Genomic DNA, 17,388 nt, shown 5'->3' with positions numbered 1-17,388 from the left:
CCTCCCCCCAGGGTTCGATATGTTGTCAGAAAAGGTGAATTCAAAGGCAGGCAGTTCTCAGTGATTCACCCCTTTGCTTCCAATAGAGCATTAGGCTGGTGCAGCAGCCAAACAGCTACTCGTTAGCTGCGTCTGACGAAGTGGGTATCGCCCACCAAAGCTCATTCTCCAATACATCTGTTCATCTATAAGGTGCCACAGGACTCTGTCGCTTTTCACAGATCCAGACTAACATGGCTACCCCTCTGATCCTTTACAGCTACTCTTCAGAGGTTCTTATACCACCCTCCTTCCAGTAGTACCTGAGTAGGTTCCAGTCGTGCATTAAGGGACAGGACTCGCATCTCTCAGATCTGGTTCATTTGATTAGATGGGGTTCAGCCTGTTTGAAAAAACAACCCTAGCCGCATCCTCTCCAAAAGAACTATCTGCCAAAATCCTAAACTCCCTTTCCCACCACTGCTGGCCTGGGTCAGAGCCTACTCTCCAGTGAGCACGAAAAACTTCCACTGACTTGACTGTGTACTCATGTTCTTACAGTGTGCTCAGAGCTGGTTCAGACCCTTGTCCTCGAGGCGAGTGGATTAGTCACAGCCTTTATCACACAGCTTTGAGTTTAAACTGCATAGGAAAACCTCAGAGGAACCTGGCACGTTAATGCAATGCATCAAAGGTTTGAACAAATACCACTCTACTGTCTTGTGCAAGTTATCACTCATTCAGGTCCAGCTGTGTTTGGACATTAGCATAGCCACAGCACCCAGCCACCCCTGCCAACTGCTCTTAAACTTCACTCAAGTGTCTTGTTTCAAAAAAGGAATGAAGGGAGCACTTGTGCAGATAACACCTCATTATCTCTAGCTTGCCTGCATATATATACACCTGCCCCTGGACATTTCCACTACATGCCTCTGACGAAGTGGGTATTCACCCATGAAAGCTCATGCACCAAAACGTCTGTTAGTCTATAAGGTGCCACAGGACTCTTTGCAGCTTTTACAGATCCAGACTAACACGGCTACCCCTCTGATACTTGATCTCATTAATAGTTTCTGATCACATTAGCAGATACCAACAGGCTTGGGGTAAATGTGGTTTGGCAGGGAGAGTGGCATTTCTGCATTCTGTCTATTTCATTTCCAGTGACCAGAAGCCTGCTGCAAAGGGCAAGTGCCACTAATACTTTAGTGTGGGGGCCTATTAAACAACCATATCAGCAAGGGAAACAGGCAGAGAAGCATGAAGTTTTATTGTATACTTATCCTACCCAGCTTACAGGCACAGCGTTCATCCTGGAACATACTACAGAGGGCCCCAATCCCTCCTAATTACAGTACAGACACCAGGTATTCTCTCAGGTAGACAGACAGCACAATAGCGCTATTGACAATCAACATGAGGCGACACTTCTGAAGGTCATTTTCCAGTTAAAATAGCCCATTGTGAGCTTACATGCCATCATGCAGCTGCCGGGGGGCTGGCTTCCATCTCTGCGGTACTGTAAAGTCACAGCTCAACTTTGCCACAGTGGAAATAGAAATATAATCAACATTGACCCTACCCATTGCATTAACAACTGCATAAATAAGGCCAGTAACACCACCTACAATGATTACTGGGATGGTGGAGTCCTCTCCCCTCTGTCCTTCACCCACACACAGCGGCCACCTGTGATACAACTAAGATTTGGAAGTAGCTTCCATCAGTGACTGGAACATGAGAATCCAATGAACTGGTCTCTCGCATCTATTAGATTAAGAACTCAAGAATCATACATCCCCAGCCTAAAGTGATGAAGTAGAAATCTCTAAATCCTCTGCACTTGCACAGCCTCGCTGCAGCATGAGTTACTACTCAATGTTTGGGAAGGCTGTGTGCTCTCAGGCCAAGGGATTAATACACAATGCTAGAAACATTTTCTAGTCCAAATCCTTGGCTCTTACAGTTCTTTTCAGATATAGAAAAAGAATGTTTGCCTCCAAACAAACTACGAAAGAATCAGGTGTAATAGGAGTCTTGTGGACCTTCTTCTGTAGAAAGAGCAGCCTGTATGAGAAGAAGCTATCTGTGCTTCAGTTACCCAGCAACTTCTTACGTGATGTCCTTCTGCCTCGGGGGTCGGTGAATGTTCCTCACCACGCATTTCACCATCCACTCGATTCCCTCGTTCACCCCATTGCTGAGGAAACAAGACAACAGCAGAGTCACAGCCCCCGCCATGCTATGCTGACCACTCACCCCAGCATGTTTAGTTCTCTCTGTTCCCTGCAATCCTTCCTTTGGATTATTACACTGGCTTCTCATGCATCTGAGGAACAGGATTCAGTTGTACGCATCAAATTTTAAACATTCTTCTCTTTGGTTCCCTGCTGTTTATGCCTTTTAAGTTGGGTCCCAGCTCATACACCATGTTTTAGATCCAATTTGCTGTAGTTAGTAGCTGCATGAAAGTCTTATGCAAAGCATCCAATCACTCAACATTCAACAAGATGGAGACTTTACTATGAATGTCTAGCCAGCTCTGGCTCCATGTCTGCAAACCTGCCAGACACACCTGCAGTGCTCCCTTGTGTGACCGGGTGCTCCAGGGAACTCACAGCTCTGCCAGGGTTAAACACAGTTTGAGTTTAATTAAATTAATTTTCCATTAGTTCAAACCCCAAACTCAGAACAAGGGGAAAGAAAATTCCTCAGATCAAAATGTTTGCACACAACTCTGAACTGGAAAGGCTGCATTTCACATGGCTATTGGCTTCCATTCCTGCTCCAGGCTATCACCCAGATACTGAGCTTTTGTTCATCTCCTTGGAAGAAATTGCAAAGATTACATCAGTGGCTCTTCTATTTGAGAAGGTTCTTTTCTCCTGCTCTCTCTAAGGCATTGCTGCTTTGCTAGCAGCTAACCAAAGCTGGCGGGGTACACTCGACCTGCCTGGATTCAGAGCCTGCATTGTAGCCTTTTTTAACCACTAAGGCCTGGTCTACACTAGGTGGGGGGAAATCGATCTGAGTTACACAACTTTAATAATAATAAAAAAAAAAAATGAATAACGTAGCTGAACTCGACATACTTAGATCTACTCACCGCGGTGTCTTCACTGCGGTAAGTCGATGGCTGATGCTCCCCCGGCGACTCCGCCTGCGCCTCTCACCCTGGCGGAGTACCGGAGTCGACGGAAGAGCTCTTGGCAGACGATTTATCGTGTCTAGACGTGATAAATCGACCCCTGCTGGATCGATCGCTGTCCGTCGATCCAGCCAGTAATGTAGACAAGCCCTCATAATACTACTTCGCATTTGTACAGAGTAGGGTGACCAGATGTCCCAATTTTATAGGGACAGTCCCGATTTTGGGGTCATTTTCTTATACAGGCTCCTATTACCTCCCACTCCCTGTCCCAATTTTTCACATTTGCTGTCTGGTCACCCTAATACAGTGTAACACTTTTCATTCCAAGACTCAAGAGCTTTATACAAAGTAGGTAGTGATTGTTAGCCCTACTGTACAGAGGGTGACATTTGGAGAAGTTATGTGATTTTTTTCCAAGGTTACACTGGGTGATCACCTCACTTCTACCCCATTGTTCTAACCACAAGCAGCACCTCAGTCATCTGTGCATTCATGCTGCAGTATTATGCTCAGACATATCTACTTAAAGTAAGCACATCTCCTGCCTGAGAAACCAGAAGGATGGCTAGAGGGTAGTTACTTCTCTTCTTCCGAGAACATACACTCACCCAGCCCTTCCACTGCCAGCATCACAGATGCAGTCATATTCCCATTTGGTTTTCTCTGGAAAATAGCTTGCGGCAAAGTTAACTCATGCAACTGGGATCACGGTGCTGGGTCATTGAGCAATAAAGCCATGTCACAAACTGTTGCACAATCCAGAGTCTCAAGGTCCTATAGCACTGAGCATGTTCATGAGCCAGGGAGGGTACCTGGTCTTAGTGCAGATGAGCAATGCACACAGAAATCCCTGGGCTCTGACAAGGAAGCAGGGCTCCCTTGTGACACTCTTACCAGACCCACATAATGATGTCCTTCTTTTCTCTGAGCACCCTGAAAAGGCTAGGCCGTTCTAGCAACATACGCTTGGTTGCGGCAGTATTTCCCCAGGACACTGTCCAGACCCACACTTACCCAGTGAGAGCTGAGCAGGCCTGTGTCAGGCAGTCTCTCCTCCCAATTTTGTTAATGCAGTCACTAAATGCGGTCTTGATGTCAGGGATCGACAGACAGGTCTGTAAGGGAAGCCATAAAATATAACCCTCATATGCTACAATAGAGATCATTGTCCCACCCCTCCGAAATGGATCCTGCTGTGCTCAGAGCAGTTTCCAGTATTCCGCCTCCTATGGAAAGCAGAGAGGTTTTCAGCTGTTGTCCAGGGTGCTCCACTTGGACTCTGCTTTCTGACCATTGCTAACCAGAACATCACAACATCATCCTTATTTATTTCCATCTGAAACAGAATGTTCTTGCCTTTGGAGTGAACTTTAATGTTTTTGAAAGCGTAGCAATGATCTCACTAGCTTCAGACATGTCTATAATTAGGTACATTAACCTGGCTCTCCAAGGCACAGGCCTCTCTCAAGTAGACACTGACATGCCAAATTGTGCAATGGGTTAGTGACACAAACCAATATCCCCTGCGGAGTGAAGTACAGAGCAGAGCACCCTCTGTATCCCTTTCCAACCCATGTGCATGGAAAGGCTTCTAACTTTCCATCCACCAAACAAGCTCTCCTCCAAATCACTCCCTACAACACCTGAACTTCACACAGCCTTTCCAAAACCACTTCACCAGGGGGCCTGCACCAACCCGCACTCCGGCCAGAATCCTAGACAGAAAGGAACTGATTTGTATGTTTCTGTAGCACACCCTGGGAAAGGGATGGTGTTTCCTGAGCATTGAATGCACTAGCAGCACTCAAAGAAAACGGCTCAGATGTCACCTCAAGTCTCTGCAATATTTCCATCAGCTGATGTGGCCTCCCTAGACTTCTCTTCTGGCAGGGGGTAGTATTTTCTTCTTAGAGGGCTCTTCACTCTGGAACTTGCTTTACCTGTGTACTTTCTATGCCGCTGGGTCAGCCTGTTCTCAGTTGACATAGGCTGACCAGTTCTTGGGCGCAGGTATGTTGTACACATGCTCAGACTGCTAGGATGAGTTGATTTTAGAACATGTAAGTGAATAAAAAAAGACGAAGGCCAATGTGACCTACCCTGCTCCTAACCTTCCCTGACACAATATTGCCATGAGGAAGCTTTAACCTTCTCAGAACCATAAATCAGGCTTTCAGATTAAGTCCTCCCGTGTCAGAATGACAAGAGAACTTTGGTTCTCCCCTCCTCCTGGCACCACTGGAGTCCTGTAGTTCTCACCTCTCTAAGTGTCATTACCGTCACCGCACAGTGATGCTATTCAAACACAGATTGTGGAAACTTTAGAACATGTTAGGGTCAAATGCAGGGCCGGTTCCAGGCCATAGAGCGCGAAGCGCGTGCTTGTGGCTGCATGCCACGGGGGGGGGGGGGGGGGGGGGCTCTGCTGGTTGCTGGGAGGGCGGCAGGCGGCTCCGGTGGACTTGCCGCAGGCATGCCTGTGGAGGGTCCGCTGGTCCCGCGGCTTCGGTAGACCTGCCGCAGGCGTTTCTGCAGACGGTCCGCTGATCCTGTGGCTCCGGTGGACCTCCCACAGACAGGCCTGCGGCAGCTCCACCAGAACCACGGAACCATCGGACCCTCCGCAGGAATGCCTGCGGGAGGTCCACCGAAGCCGCGGAACCGGCGAGCGGCAGAGCGCCCCCCGCAGCGTGCCGCCGTGCTTGGGGCGGCGAAATTGCTAGAGCCGGCCCTGGTCAAATGAAAGTGTTGAAATTTTCCTTCTGGGTTCCCTCAGTGACACTGTTGTCTGTTAACAGAAAGCCATGATCTCCTCATTATTCGCATCCTGCTTGCTAACTGCCACACTGACTTACATACTTAAGCAAAAGACAGTTAGAGCTCAGGCTCCAGAAACTAGCAATGATTAATTAAGAAGCCTCTAAAAGATCTAAACAGACTTGAAAAGATTAATTAAAAAGTGATTAATGTACATATGAATGTTAGCCACAGGAAATTATTTGACACACAGACCATATTTCTAAATTAGAGCAGGAGGGTGGAGAAGAGGAGATGTGGTGGCCTAAGCAAAAGTCTGAGAGCTGGGATCCTATAAGCTCTAACTCCTGTTCCAACACTGATGCTCTCTTAGTAGTCCTGGACAGGTCATTTAAGTGCATTATTTTTAACCAAGCATTAGCCCAGTCTCCCTCTTTGCAAGCACAGTTTGAACCTGCAGCTGGTTACACACTGATACCTACCTTTGAGCCAGTTAAGTATCTTGTTCAAGGAGCAAATCAGGTCTTTATCTGTCCAAGGAGCAGGATTTTATACTCACAATTAACGGAGACAACGAAAAAAGATTACTGGTGTAATTTGTGCAGATTGTGCTCGCCAGAAGAAAATCCATCTTCTACAAGGCTAGACCTTAAATTTATCTTCCTTGTCTGCAAGATGAGGGTAATGATCCCTGAGATGTATTGCAGTGCACTGAGGCGCTGCATGGTTAACATAGGTGAGTCCTCTGAGGAAGAGTGCTGTAAGGGAGTTCTGTTATTACTCAGTGCTCCTGAAAGTGAGGGGCTATTGCCAGTTTGAGCCAGGGTTAGCATATGGTTCCCTGCCCAGCTCAGCCAATGCCACGAATGTGGCCTTGTGCCCCTCCCCTTGCTACTCTAGCCCTGTCTTGCACTTGAACAGTGACTGCTACTTGTGCAACTTCTTGTGAGCCAACCAGGACTAACAGGAAACCGTTTGCTCTTGTGCCTCAAGCTGGACTTTGAACTCCTGCTTTCCAGCAGCGAAAGGTGAATGTACAAATCCACTGTACTACTTAGACCATATGCTACAGTTCGCCAGCCATGGAGCCATAACAATCAACTCTACGCTTCTTTAACCAACTGCAAAGGCTGCAATGTGTAAACACGTGTCCAGCCACCTGATGAATAGCTAACTGTTGCGTGGCGCACTCGAACACTAATTGCGTTGGGAGTTTGACTGGGCCCTTGGGAGAGGCAGAACTCACAACAGAGGGTCTGGAAGGTGAGAGAGACACCACCACACTGAAATGACTGCACTCCTCAGATTTTGAAGGCATCCTCTCACCCACTGGAGTCACCCCAGCACAATGTTCGCTGAGCAACGAGAAGGGCAGAGCTAATCACCTCCTGACAAATGGAATTTCAGGCCAAGATCAGGACTAGTGAGGATGAGGAGTGCTGCCTAGGAAATGCATAGTATTTACTGTAACATGGCTTTTTTTTGGTAAGTGCGACTTTGCAGTGCTAAGCTGATGGACATTAAAACCTCTGAGGTAATGGAAGCTGAAGGGACAACATTCAGCTTGTTATGTTTTGATAAGTTACGTCAGATTCTTCACGGAAGGCTTGTGGCTAGCACAGAGCACTGACTCATTTGGCTATCACATCTGATGTGACTTTTCAGAATCTCCAAAATTCCAAGGAGCAGCAAGATGCAAGAGAAGAGGTGAGAGGGCCCTGTAGGATGCTGTGTGTTATGATCTGGAGTTCAGGGAAGATAACAGTTCTACAGCCTGAACTGGTATTTTGGGATAGAGCAGAGGGGTATATGCTCCCCTGCTACCCCAATCTGTAGAAACTCTCCTGAATGGCAGGATCTAGCCCTTAAATAATAGGGGGCTTTTACCTCTCAACTGGATACTCCCCCTTTAATCTCCCCCCTCCCACTAGTGTGGGCACATCGACAGCCCACACAACATCACAACCCCAAGCGCTATAACTGTACCACAACAGCCAGCTAGGTCCAAGGAGTACCAGCTTCAGTGAATTCACTTGTACCAATCCAAATAGGCCAGTAAGGCACACTATTGTTACAGCAGACATCTGGTGGTACTGTTACATCCAGTCTTCCAAGTTCTTTTCCTCTGTGTGCAAGCAACTTTAGTCTTGAAAGAAACACTTGTGTTAGATTTTGGCTGATCAAGGTTCTGGGACAGAGGGAGTGGAGTGCAAAGCAGGAGCATTTGCTCTCTGCTGTAGGCTTTGGTTCAAGTCAATTCTAGAGGAAGAGTTGCTCCCTGGGAATCAGGCTTTGGTGCTGGGCTGAGATTGCTGAAAGAAGAGACTGCTGGCATCTCTGTCTTCCAGGATTGGTACGTGTGTCAATACAGTCACTAGGTTACACTTTGAATATAGCCAGATTCTGCATCACTGGTTTCTCCTCCACTCAGAAGCCAACAAGCAAGGCCTCAACATCTGCTACTGCTCAACAGAGGGGCTATGCTACAATAGTAGGGTGGTGACTTCTCTCATCCAACCCCTGCAGAAGGGACAAGACTTTACAGACTTGACCCTTACCAACGTGGAACAGTAGATACCGCTACAACACCAGGTTAGTTTGATATTAGACTCACTATAAGCTGGAAACTGATTTGGCTTTCAGAAGAGATCCCAGGCTCCCACTCACAGGCTTTGGAGAATTGTCCAGAACAAAAGAAATCAGGATGAGAAATAAAGACCATCTTCACTGCTGCTCACTCTGTTCTGTGCAAAATAGCCAGCCTCGAGGCTTTTCAAAAGGGACACGCACGCCAGCCACCATCATGGTCAGTCTCCATGATCTATTAACTTCACATGTTTGGCCACTGGAAGCCCTTCTGTGCTGCAATGTAGAGGCCGAGAGAGTCAGTCTACTTCACCGTGTCCAAATCTCTACAAAGGACATGGGGAGAGATGTTTTCACCACTCAGTGGCACAAACAAACTTGGAGAGGCTCCACTCCCTCCTCTCCCTAGTTTTGAATGCTGTAGTCATCTAGTGGGCTAGGAACAACTTTTACTCTATTTCAGTCACTTCTCTTTCTTGTTGCCCCTGCTATGATGGTTCCTTATTGTGACTTATAGAACCAGGCAATCATTTACTCTCAATGGAAATGCAGGTCAGAGGAAAACTAAAGCAGGGTTTATGCTGACTACATTAAGCAGCACTAGGACAATGAATCTGCTTTGAGGATTTATCATACTTGGACACACCCCTTTTGACAGAGCAGTTGCTCTCTCACAGCCTCCAAAAGGAAGGCATAAATTGGGATCCTGAAAAGACAATGGAGAAGGAAGTTACATCACCGTTCCTTTTGGACAGACATTTAAAGGTTTCGTGCTTGGGAGAGAACGTCAGCATAGTTTAAGGTTATTTTTCCCTCATTCTTGTGAAGAGATGTTTTAGAATGTCATTTTGTTTCTGATGTAAAAGCTTCTAAACTAAGAACAAAGCGATGGAAACCAGATCGGTAAGCACACAGAACAGCACGTCATTACAACAATACAACCCACACAGGGACTGCTCTGCAAAGGTCAGATTCATTAGCTATTTCAAAGCAAAGTCACATAACAGGGGAAACAGAGTTTTCACTTGAGGAATAAATCTGCACCTCAGCTCTCCATAAACAGCCAATTCCACAAATTCCCCTTGATGAAGAATGGCTGTTTCCAAGACACAGTCACTTCCCAAAACGGTCTTGCTTTTAAATCATAGGAGCAGGCTTAAATCCTTTTATGAAGGATCTGCAGAGGGCCCCAGGGGAAGTGCTCCACGTTTAGGGACCCTGTCTATTTGCACCTCCTCGACTGGTGATGCAGGGCCACAATGTCAGGAATACACCTGAAATAAATATGGGCTCTTTAAATGCCTTATGAGCAACTGACTAACACGTCAGGAATAAGATTGGGACTGTTCTGCTAATTCCAGGATGGGCAGCAACCCTGACTGTGAGAAACATTTAAAGAAAAATAAAATGCATGACTAGCATACCCCATCGGCCCTAGTATTCTTTGTTTACTAGCATATAATCTTGTTTTATGGAGAGGGTAAAATAGTAGGGAGGCAGTGTTTCCTAGTGGATGCAGCACTGGCCTGAAATTCAGACCTGGGTTCTATTCCTGGCTCTGCCACTGACAGGCTAGGTGACTTTTGGCAAGTCACTGCCTCTGTGCCTCAGTTTCCCCATCTGTAAAATGAGGATATTAACACAAGCCTCCTTTATTAAGCAAGTTGAGAGCCACTGCTGAAAAGTGCTACATAAACTAGGTATTATCAAAAATTGGAATTGCCAGTAGCGGCAGAAAGAGGCAAGTTTCCTCAACTCTGCACCCTTAACAACTACTAGGCAAGATCACCAATAATCCTCCCATCTCCTTCTGCAAGGCTTATCAGAAAAAAACAAAAAAACAAAACAAAAATGAGGGCTCTCCAAAGCTCTGGAGTTTGACATAATTTTCAGAAATCACACACGAATCCCCTGCAATGACCACATCTCCCTAGATTTACATACCACAGCCAATACTCAGCATATGTTATAAATGGGCAGGTCACAGTTTTCCAAAACGAAAATTTTTTTGCATGAAGTTTCAGCCCCACAATTTTCCCACGATATAATTGTGTCCCAGAAGTTTTAGTTTGACATTTTTATAATACCATTCACATAGGAAAAAGAGTAAGTTCGCATTTGTGCAGGTTTTACTATGATAAGCAATCAAACAAAAGGTAAACTTTTCTAAACATTAGGAATTCCCACTCAAAACCACTTGAAATATCTTTGTGGGAGAAACTGTGAGGTTTCATAGCTCTGTCACCAAATCAGTCTGTCTGCAGCCAATCTAAATGCAAAAAAGTTCTAATTTTGAAGATTCAGATCAGCACTGACTATGCATCTGATACAACACAGCGTCTCGTCAAATCCCAGCGGCGAGGTTCCACGCTCCTGTGAGCATTGTGCAGCCTTCTTGCATTGAACTTGTAGTTTATGCTGTTGACAATGCAAAATGCTGGTACTTTGAAGGGCCAGGGCAAACTGGAACAGTTCTTGGACCCAGTGTCTAGGACTGGTTGTGAGTGGCTGAATCTGAGAGCGAAGATGGAAATGGATTATGGGGCCCTGGTGTAAGTTACAGTGTTTCATGGCAGCTTATATTCCAATTTCCCTACAGTAAAGCAGCTCCTTTTACAGACAGAGAATCTGGAATAAGAGATTCAGTGACATCCTCAAGTCACAGAGCTAGTCAGCGGCAAAACAAGGGCTAGAATTCAGAAGGCCCTGGCTCTCAGGCCTATACTAATTCTTCTAAACCATGTGGCCTCCTGATTAGGGCTAGATTATTTTTTAAATGGTTACATTTAACATCTGTACCAATGTTCTAAAATAAGAATCAAATCCCCTAAGGTATCAGAAAGGTACTTCATAGTGATGCGGGATCTAGCTAGGGGCTTTACCCGGGGGCAGAGGGCAGTCAGCATTAGCTTCCTTTGAAGCAGGATACCAGACCTTTAGACCAGTGAACTGGTGTTGAAAATCCTATGTGCCTATTAAATGTATCTGGCACCCTCTAGAGGACGACTGGTGGTACTGCAGCTATTGGAATTCAGGTAGACCATATGCAAAAAGGAAAGAGAGAAGGGTGAAGTCTTACATTTCCTTAGAACAGCAAACTGTCACCCAAACAGTATCCACAATCTGATCTGAAACTACAGTAGATCTATTCTGTAATTCTATATATCCAAGAAAGTTTTGAAATTATAAACCCAAGAAAAAGCAGACTGTATCCTCTGCAATTCACAGCTTTTTCCGATGGAGAGCGGTAGCACAGACTGTCTCATTGAGTAGTGCTGGTCTGGTTAAAGGAAAGAGGAATGAGAGCATCTCATCACATGATTTGTCACACTGGTATGATGTTACATGAGCACAGCACAAAATAGTTTCACTGAGTATTATTACTCATCAAAAATGGGATCAGCTGTATTAGGTCACTATTAAAAAAAACAAATGTACCGTGTTGGTGTTTACATAAAGTACACAACAGCTACTGAAAAGATGGAAATATTTGCTATAGAGTCATTTTACAATGCGGAGGGGGGGAAGTGGAAAATACTTGAAAATTAAATTCACAGCAATTACATCTGCTGAGCAATGGCAGTGCTATTAGAGACCAGCCTAAGAGCATGAAAGAAATGCAGAGTGAAGACACGGCCCACCTTTTTTGAGCTAAAATAATATTTGCTGAGTTGAGAACACAATTCATGGGGCTGGAACCTCAGGAGATGATCTTACCTCTACATCCTGCTTGTTAGCTAACACCAATATGGGAACCCCTTCCAGAGCTTCACTGGTGACCACCTTCTCTGTAAGGCACAGAAACAGACAATGTCTAGGTATTTCTAGAGCACACAGAGACTCCTCCAAACACAAAAATTACATTGGCTGGATAGACAGAAAGGAGTGAAAGGCACCACATGCATCACTGTTTAATTTAACCAAACCTTCTAGAGCCAAATTCATCGTGGTACAAAAACATCACAACTTCCACTCTTTACTTTGCTCAATAGTGAGTATTTTATGCAGGTGTTAATTGGCTAGGTTAACACCTGGTTATAAAAAATTTGCTACATTTGGAATAAGGGACAAAATGCTGATAGGTGAGGAAAACAAGACCAAGGAAAGATCCAGGACAACTAAAGGGGACAACAAGTAAAGATTTTGTCAATAACAATGTCTGAATGACAGAACAGGCAACACGCACAAACAGCCCCACTGATTTCAAAATGTATACCTGCGAAGAACGACCACGCAGTCTGCAAGCCATGATACGCACGGAGGTGGTCACATGCATAATAAAATCAACTGTATATTTCAATGAGAGTGGCAGGAAGGGGGTTGACTGAAATAAGAGGAAGTCTCCATAGGATATAATAAAAAGTACATAACTGCCGCTAAAAGCCCAGCATACTCACCAAAAGCTCTTTTAGATTCCGAGAGCCTCTCTTCATCAGTGGAATCGATAACATAGATGACCCCATGGGATTCAGCATAGTACTGAAATCACAGCACAGGTGTTAGCACCTAACAGCGAGGGCTGTTTGCTTCTCTTTTCAATGTTGATGTGAATTTAATAGGATTTTTGGTACTCATGAAAGAGACGGACTGAGATCAAATAGCCAGAGCCAGGCACTGTGCCGGCAGTTGATTTTGCAAGCTTCATCCACACAGATCTGCCGAAGTTCCTCTATCCAGACAGGTAAGATGCGCTGCCTGCTCCTCCTGTTATGAATCTCCTACTGAATTCTGCCAATACATCTCAATCACGACTTACAGTACCTTGTGCTATTCCAGTGCCACAGGCGCTCTTAGGCAGAGCCCGACAGTGGGACTCAGCTGTGCGGATGTTTTCTGATATGCACAAATTCACAAAGGGCTACGTAGAGATGACAAAACTCCAGGAAACAGATTTGAACCTGTTGAGCTGGCCTCACCCAACAGTTCACCACAGTGTGGATTGGGTGGCTTTTAGAGCATGGTACAAAGTATGTTTAGTCAAGTGTTTTGTTGACTATTGATCCGGCAGCCATGAGGCTCCGTTTATTGTCAGACAAGTACACCCAACAGCGAAGGTGGCTTGTCTGTCTGACCAGTGGGTACATTTATTCAGTGTCTACATTGGACAGCTGCCAGATGCCATTGTGATGGATGTGTAATAATTCTTCCTGTCAACGTAGCTTATAACACAACACAAGACTCTGCTGGAGAGGTTAGTGCCCAGAATGCAGGGCTCTTAGGGATAGAGACTGGTGCTGATAACAGTTACAGACTTTACTTTTGCACAGTGTTGTAATAACCAAGAGGCATGGTCAAGCCAAGAATTCTTGAGTTCTAATACTGGTTTTCATAGATTTTTAAGGCCACAAGGGACTGTTTGACCTCCTGTAGCACAGGCTAGAGAAGCTCCCCCAATAATTTTTGCATCAAACCCATAGCTCCTGTTTGAGCGATAATACCTAGCTCTTGTAAAGCACTTTGAGATTATGGATGAGAAGCACTATATAATGAAAGTCAGTATCAATATCCCTATTTTACATTTAATAACATATCTTTTAAGAAGCTATACAGGCTAGGCTACCACATCTCTCTATGGTTCTGTGCACATAACAACCTCTGGGTTGATTAAGCTCTTTCCCAATTTCCTCTACTTGTTACATAGGGATGATAATAGCGGTACTTACTTGACATGGGTGCTGTGAGAAGTAGTTAGTGTCTGTAAAACTATGTGTAACCGTTAAATATTAATTTTTATGACTCTCTCAAACAGACAAGTGGAACAACAGCACAAGGGTCAGTGCTAAGGAGCAGGGCTGGCTAATTATAAAGTAACCCTTGTTTCTCTGCAACTCTGAGAGACAAAACATTTAAAATAGAAAAAAGTTATTTTCCCTACCTTGTCCCAGAGAGACTGCAGCTCGTCCTGCCCTCCAAGATCCCAGAACATTAGCCGGGCTTTGCCCACATCAATAGTACCAACTAGAGCAGGGAAAAAAGAAAAAATAACCCAGTGCAGACTGACTAATCTCTAAAGCAGGCAGACAGGCAGGCAGAGTCCCACATGAGGGAAGGCAGGTTGGAAGAGTCATCACACACACTTTTAATCCTCAGCAGGATAGCAGCACCTATCATTAGCGGGTTAAATTCACCTTGGTATCAGCAGATACAAACCCACTGATTTCAGTAGAGTTACACCAGTCTAAATAAGATCGGAATCAGGCTAACTAACTTCAATGGCATTACAGGGCCGAATTTGGCTTAGCATCATTAAAAGGGGCACACTCGCCTTCAGATCCAGCATGTTTTCTCCATCTGATGGAGAAGTCCATTTGCTCTTTAAAGCATATGTAGGCAGGTGGGGTGTTGGTAGGGTCCCTCTTATCAGGAACTATTTTCCCAGTGTAAACTCTTAGAATGATCACTAGTTGTCTAACTTTGTAGGATTCACTTACTGTTTAAGCCCACAGTGGTAGTGATTTTGGATAAGCTCATCCCCTTGTAGGTCCTATTAAATCGGGTTTTAGTCTGCTCAAGGAAGGTCTGAAAGGGAAGAAGAAATAAAACTAGCTAGTATTATATGCACTTTATTGGCAAGGACAATCCTATCCAAGACCCATTCTCCCCCTGTTGGATCAGGATTCTCCATGAAATCTTAGAACACAACATCGCCTTTAGTTTTCCCATTATAGCACAGAGTCATGGAAGAGTTCACAGCTGATTACGTGCTTAACGAAGCCCATGTGTGTCTCTCTCTGTAGGCTTATTGTACTAAAATTAGATGCATGGGGGTCAAATTCATACTTGGGATAACACCCCTGAAACAACTGAAGTGACAACAGGGAAGAAATTGGCCATGATAACATAGTTGTGTTTTTGGGGAGGAGTGAGTGGGGCTAAATGTGTCCTCCATGTTAACAGGTAACTAAAAGCACATACCGTTTTCCCCGCATTGTCCAGCCCAAGGATCAAAATGCAGTACTCATCCCTACGGAACATGTACTTATAAAGTCCAGACAGCAGTGTATACATCCTGCTCCTGCAACAAATATCAAGACATTATCAGCAAATGAGTCTCCCCAGGGCCTTCCATTCAACTGTATAATTCTGTTCACTGCCAGATGATAATACAATTTTATATTTATATAGCACTTCACCTTGAGGGATGCCAGAGCAAGTCTCAGACTCTAGGAGACTGACCTTAAAAAGAATTCAAAGCCAGATTTTCAAGTGCTCAAACAATACCTGGGAGTGGATTTTCAAAAGAGCTCAACTCTTGTTTAGGCATCTAAATAGGCCCAGATTTTCAAACATGCTCAGCACCCAGCAGCTTCTATCACAACACTCATGGCCAGATTTTCAAAAGAGCTCAGCATCTAATGTTTACCCCTCATGCTGAGCATTTCTGAAAATCTAGCCATGTATTTTGGTGACTAAATGGGAGCTGAGCACTCGTGTTTGTCTAGATAGCTCTCTGAAACGTAGCTACCTCCACAAAGAAAGGGTGACAGCCAGATGCATAGCACCCACACATGTGCAGAGAGGGGGTATTTTGACTAAGAATGCAGAGGGCAACACCTGACTCTGAGGAGCATACTTAATTATTACACTGAGCAGACAGGACCTACGTTTTAAAAGCCTGCAAAACAGTTTCTTGTCAGAATTCAAACATTCCTCAGCAGGACCTCCTCTTACCCTGTTTGCAGTATACGCATTATATCACCATGCGTGAGGACCAGACAGTGAAACTGACTAGTCAGTACCCTGAGTGAGGGTGGCAGAATCAGACAGAGCCAGATGGCTGGTGTACAAACAAGCACTCTTCCATGAAGTCTGCATAGCAGGGTGCGCACATACACTTTGCCCAACCAAGGCCAAGTTTACTTTAAGTTTATGAATTGGATGATATGATGGGGTTGCCTGTGTTAGCAGGAGGCTGAACTCTATAACTGAAGGTGCCTGCCCTTCTACCCCTATGATGGGGCATGTTGGCCTCTTCCTGGGAGCCAGAGGGCCACACCTGACTCATGTGAAATGGAACACGTTGCAACTAGCCCTTATGGGGATGCAGCCCTGAGACTCCAGGTCTCACCTTGCGCTGGGTCCCATCATGACCAGAATGGAAATTACTCTTAATGCGCAAGGGCAGCCTGTGGCATCTACAGTCCCAGCTCGCCACAAACCTTCCTGGGGACAAGTCGCTCAGCTGGGACCGGGAGCCCCTGTGAGCTGCTCGGCTAAGGATGGAGCATTGCTCTCCAGGAACGGCAGCGGGCTGGGGTCACAGCATCTCGACCCAGGGCCCACAGAGCCCCCTCAGCCCCAAGTCTAGGACAGGACTCACAAGCCCACCCCCATCCCCAGGGCCACCTGGCTCAGGCTGCAGGGCTGGGACCCAGAGATCCGCCCCTCCCCCCCCGGCCACCTGGCCCAGGCTGCAGAGAACTGGGCCGTTGCCCATAGACCCATCCCCACCGCCGGGACCACCCAGCTCGACCCAGCCCGGCCCCGCAGGCAGGGGGAGCCCGAGGAGCCGGCGGCTGGGGGGGGCAGTGAAGGCCCCGCCCCCTACCTGGGTGACGGGTCTCGGCGGCTCCTCCTGCCACTCAGTGGTCCCGCAGCCCCCACACTTCCTGCTGCGGCTCGTATCAGCTCCCCCGCGGCCGCCCGCTATCCCCACCCGGGTGGGCCGCACCCCCCGTCCCGCCGGGCACCCTGGGAAACGTAGTTCCTCCGGCTGAGACGGCCCGCCCCAGCGACTGGGAAGCGGCAGGCCTAGTGGACTACCACTCCCAGAATGCTCCGCGCGCTCACCCGACGTTAAGCGCCCCGGCCTCAGCCCGCCGGAAATACCAGTGGAGGAGGAGCTGGAGGACTGCTCGCCCTCTCGCCCAAGATGGCGGCAGAGGCGGAAGTCAGCTCTAGCCGGAAGTCGGCCG

At 46.3% G+C, this 17,388-nt stretch overlaps 1 protein-coding gene across 3 annotated transcripts; it reads right to left on the bottom strand.

Annotated features, from left to right (window-relative positions):
- Positions 1-1,232: 1,232 nt before the first annotated feature.
- On the bottom strand, positions 1,233-17,139 carry ARFRP1 (ADP ribosylation factor related protein 1). Of its 3 annotated transcripts, none has more exons than XM_050918418.1 (8): positions 17,022-17,139; positions 15,389-15,488; positions 14,905-14,992; positions 14,349-14,431; positions 12,871-12,952; positions 12,191-12,261; positions 4,145-4,245; positions 1,233-2,179 (listed from the first exon to the last, which is right to left on the bottom strand). In XM_050918418.1, exons 2-8 carry the CDS (start codon positions 15,479-15,481, stop codon positions 2,092-2,094), a joined length of 606 nt encoding a protein of 201 aa, XP_050774375.1. In that variant the 5' UTR covers positions 15,482-15,488; positions 17,022-17,139; the 3' UTR covers positions 1,233-2,091. The 3 variants fall into 3 exon arrangements, with proteins under 3 accessions (XP_050774375.1, XP_050774374.1, XP_050774376.1); XM_050918417.1 differs by lacking the exon at positions 17,022-17,139 and adding an exon at positions 16,542-16,562; XM_050918419.1 differs by lacking the exons at positions 1,233-2,179; positions 4,145-4,245; positions 17,022-17,139 and adding exons at positions 9,106-11,753; positions 16,542-16,711.
- Between the last annotated feature and the right edge of the window lie 249 nt (positions 17,140-17,388).

The sequence above is a fragment of the Gopherus flavomarginatus genome, chromosome 11, assembly GCF_025201925.1.
Source record: "Gopherus flavomarginatus isolate rGopFla2 chromosome 11, rGopFla2.mat.asm, whole genome shotgun sequence".
Lineage (NCBI taxonomy): Eukaryota > Metazoa > Chordata > Testudines > Testudinidae > Gopherus > Gopherus flavomarginatus.
This window is presented reverse-complemented; position numbering and strand designations above follow the sequence as displayed.

What these genes read in the sequence shown, in the direction of transcription:
- ARFRP1 (XM_050918417.1), bottom strand. Translation starts at nt 16,561, where the DNA reads ATGATGGGACCCAGCGCAAG. An exon ending in TACCACTGTGGGCTTAAACA is followed by an intron (nt 14,432 to 14,904) that starts GTAAGTGAATCC and finishes TCCCTGCTCTAG; the next exon opens with TTGGTACTATTGATGTGGGC. An exon ending in TGCAGTCTCTCTGGGACAAG is followed by an intron (nt 12,953 to 14,348) that starts GTAGGGAAAATA and finishes CTGTGATTTCAG; the next exon opens with TACTATGCTGAATCCCATGG.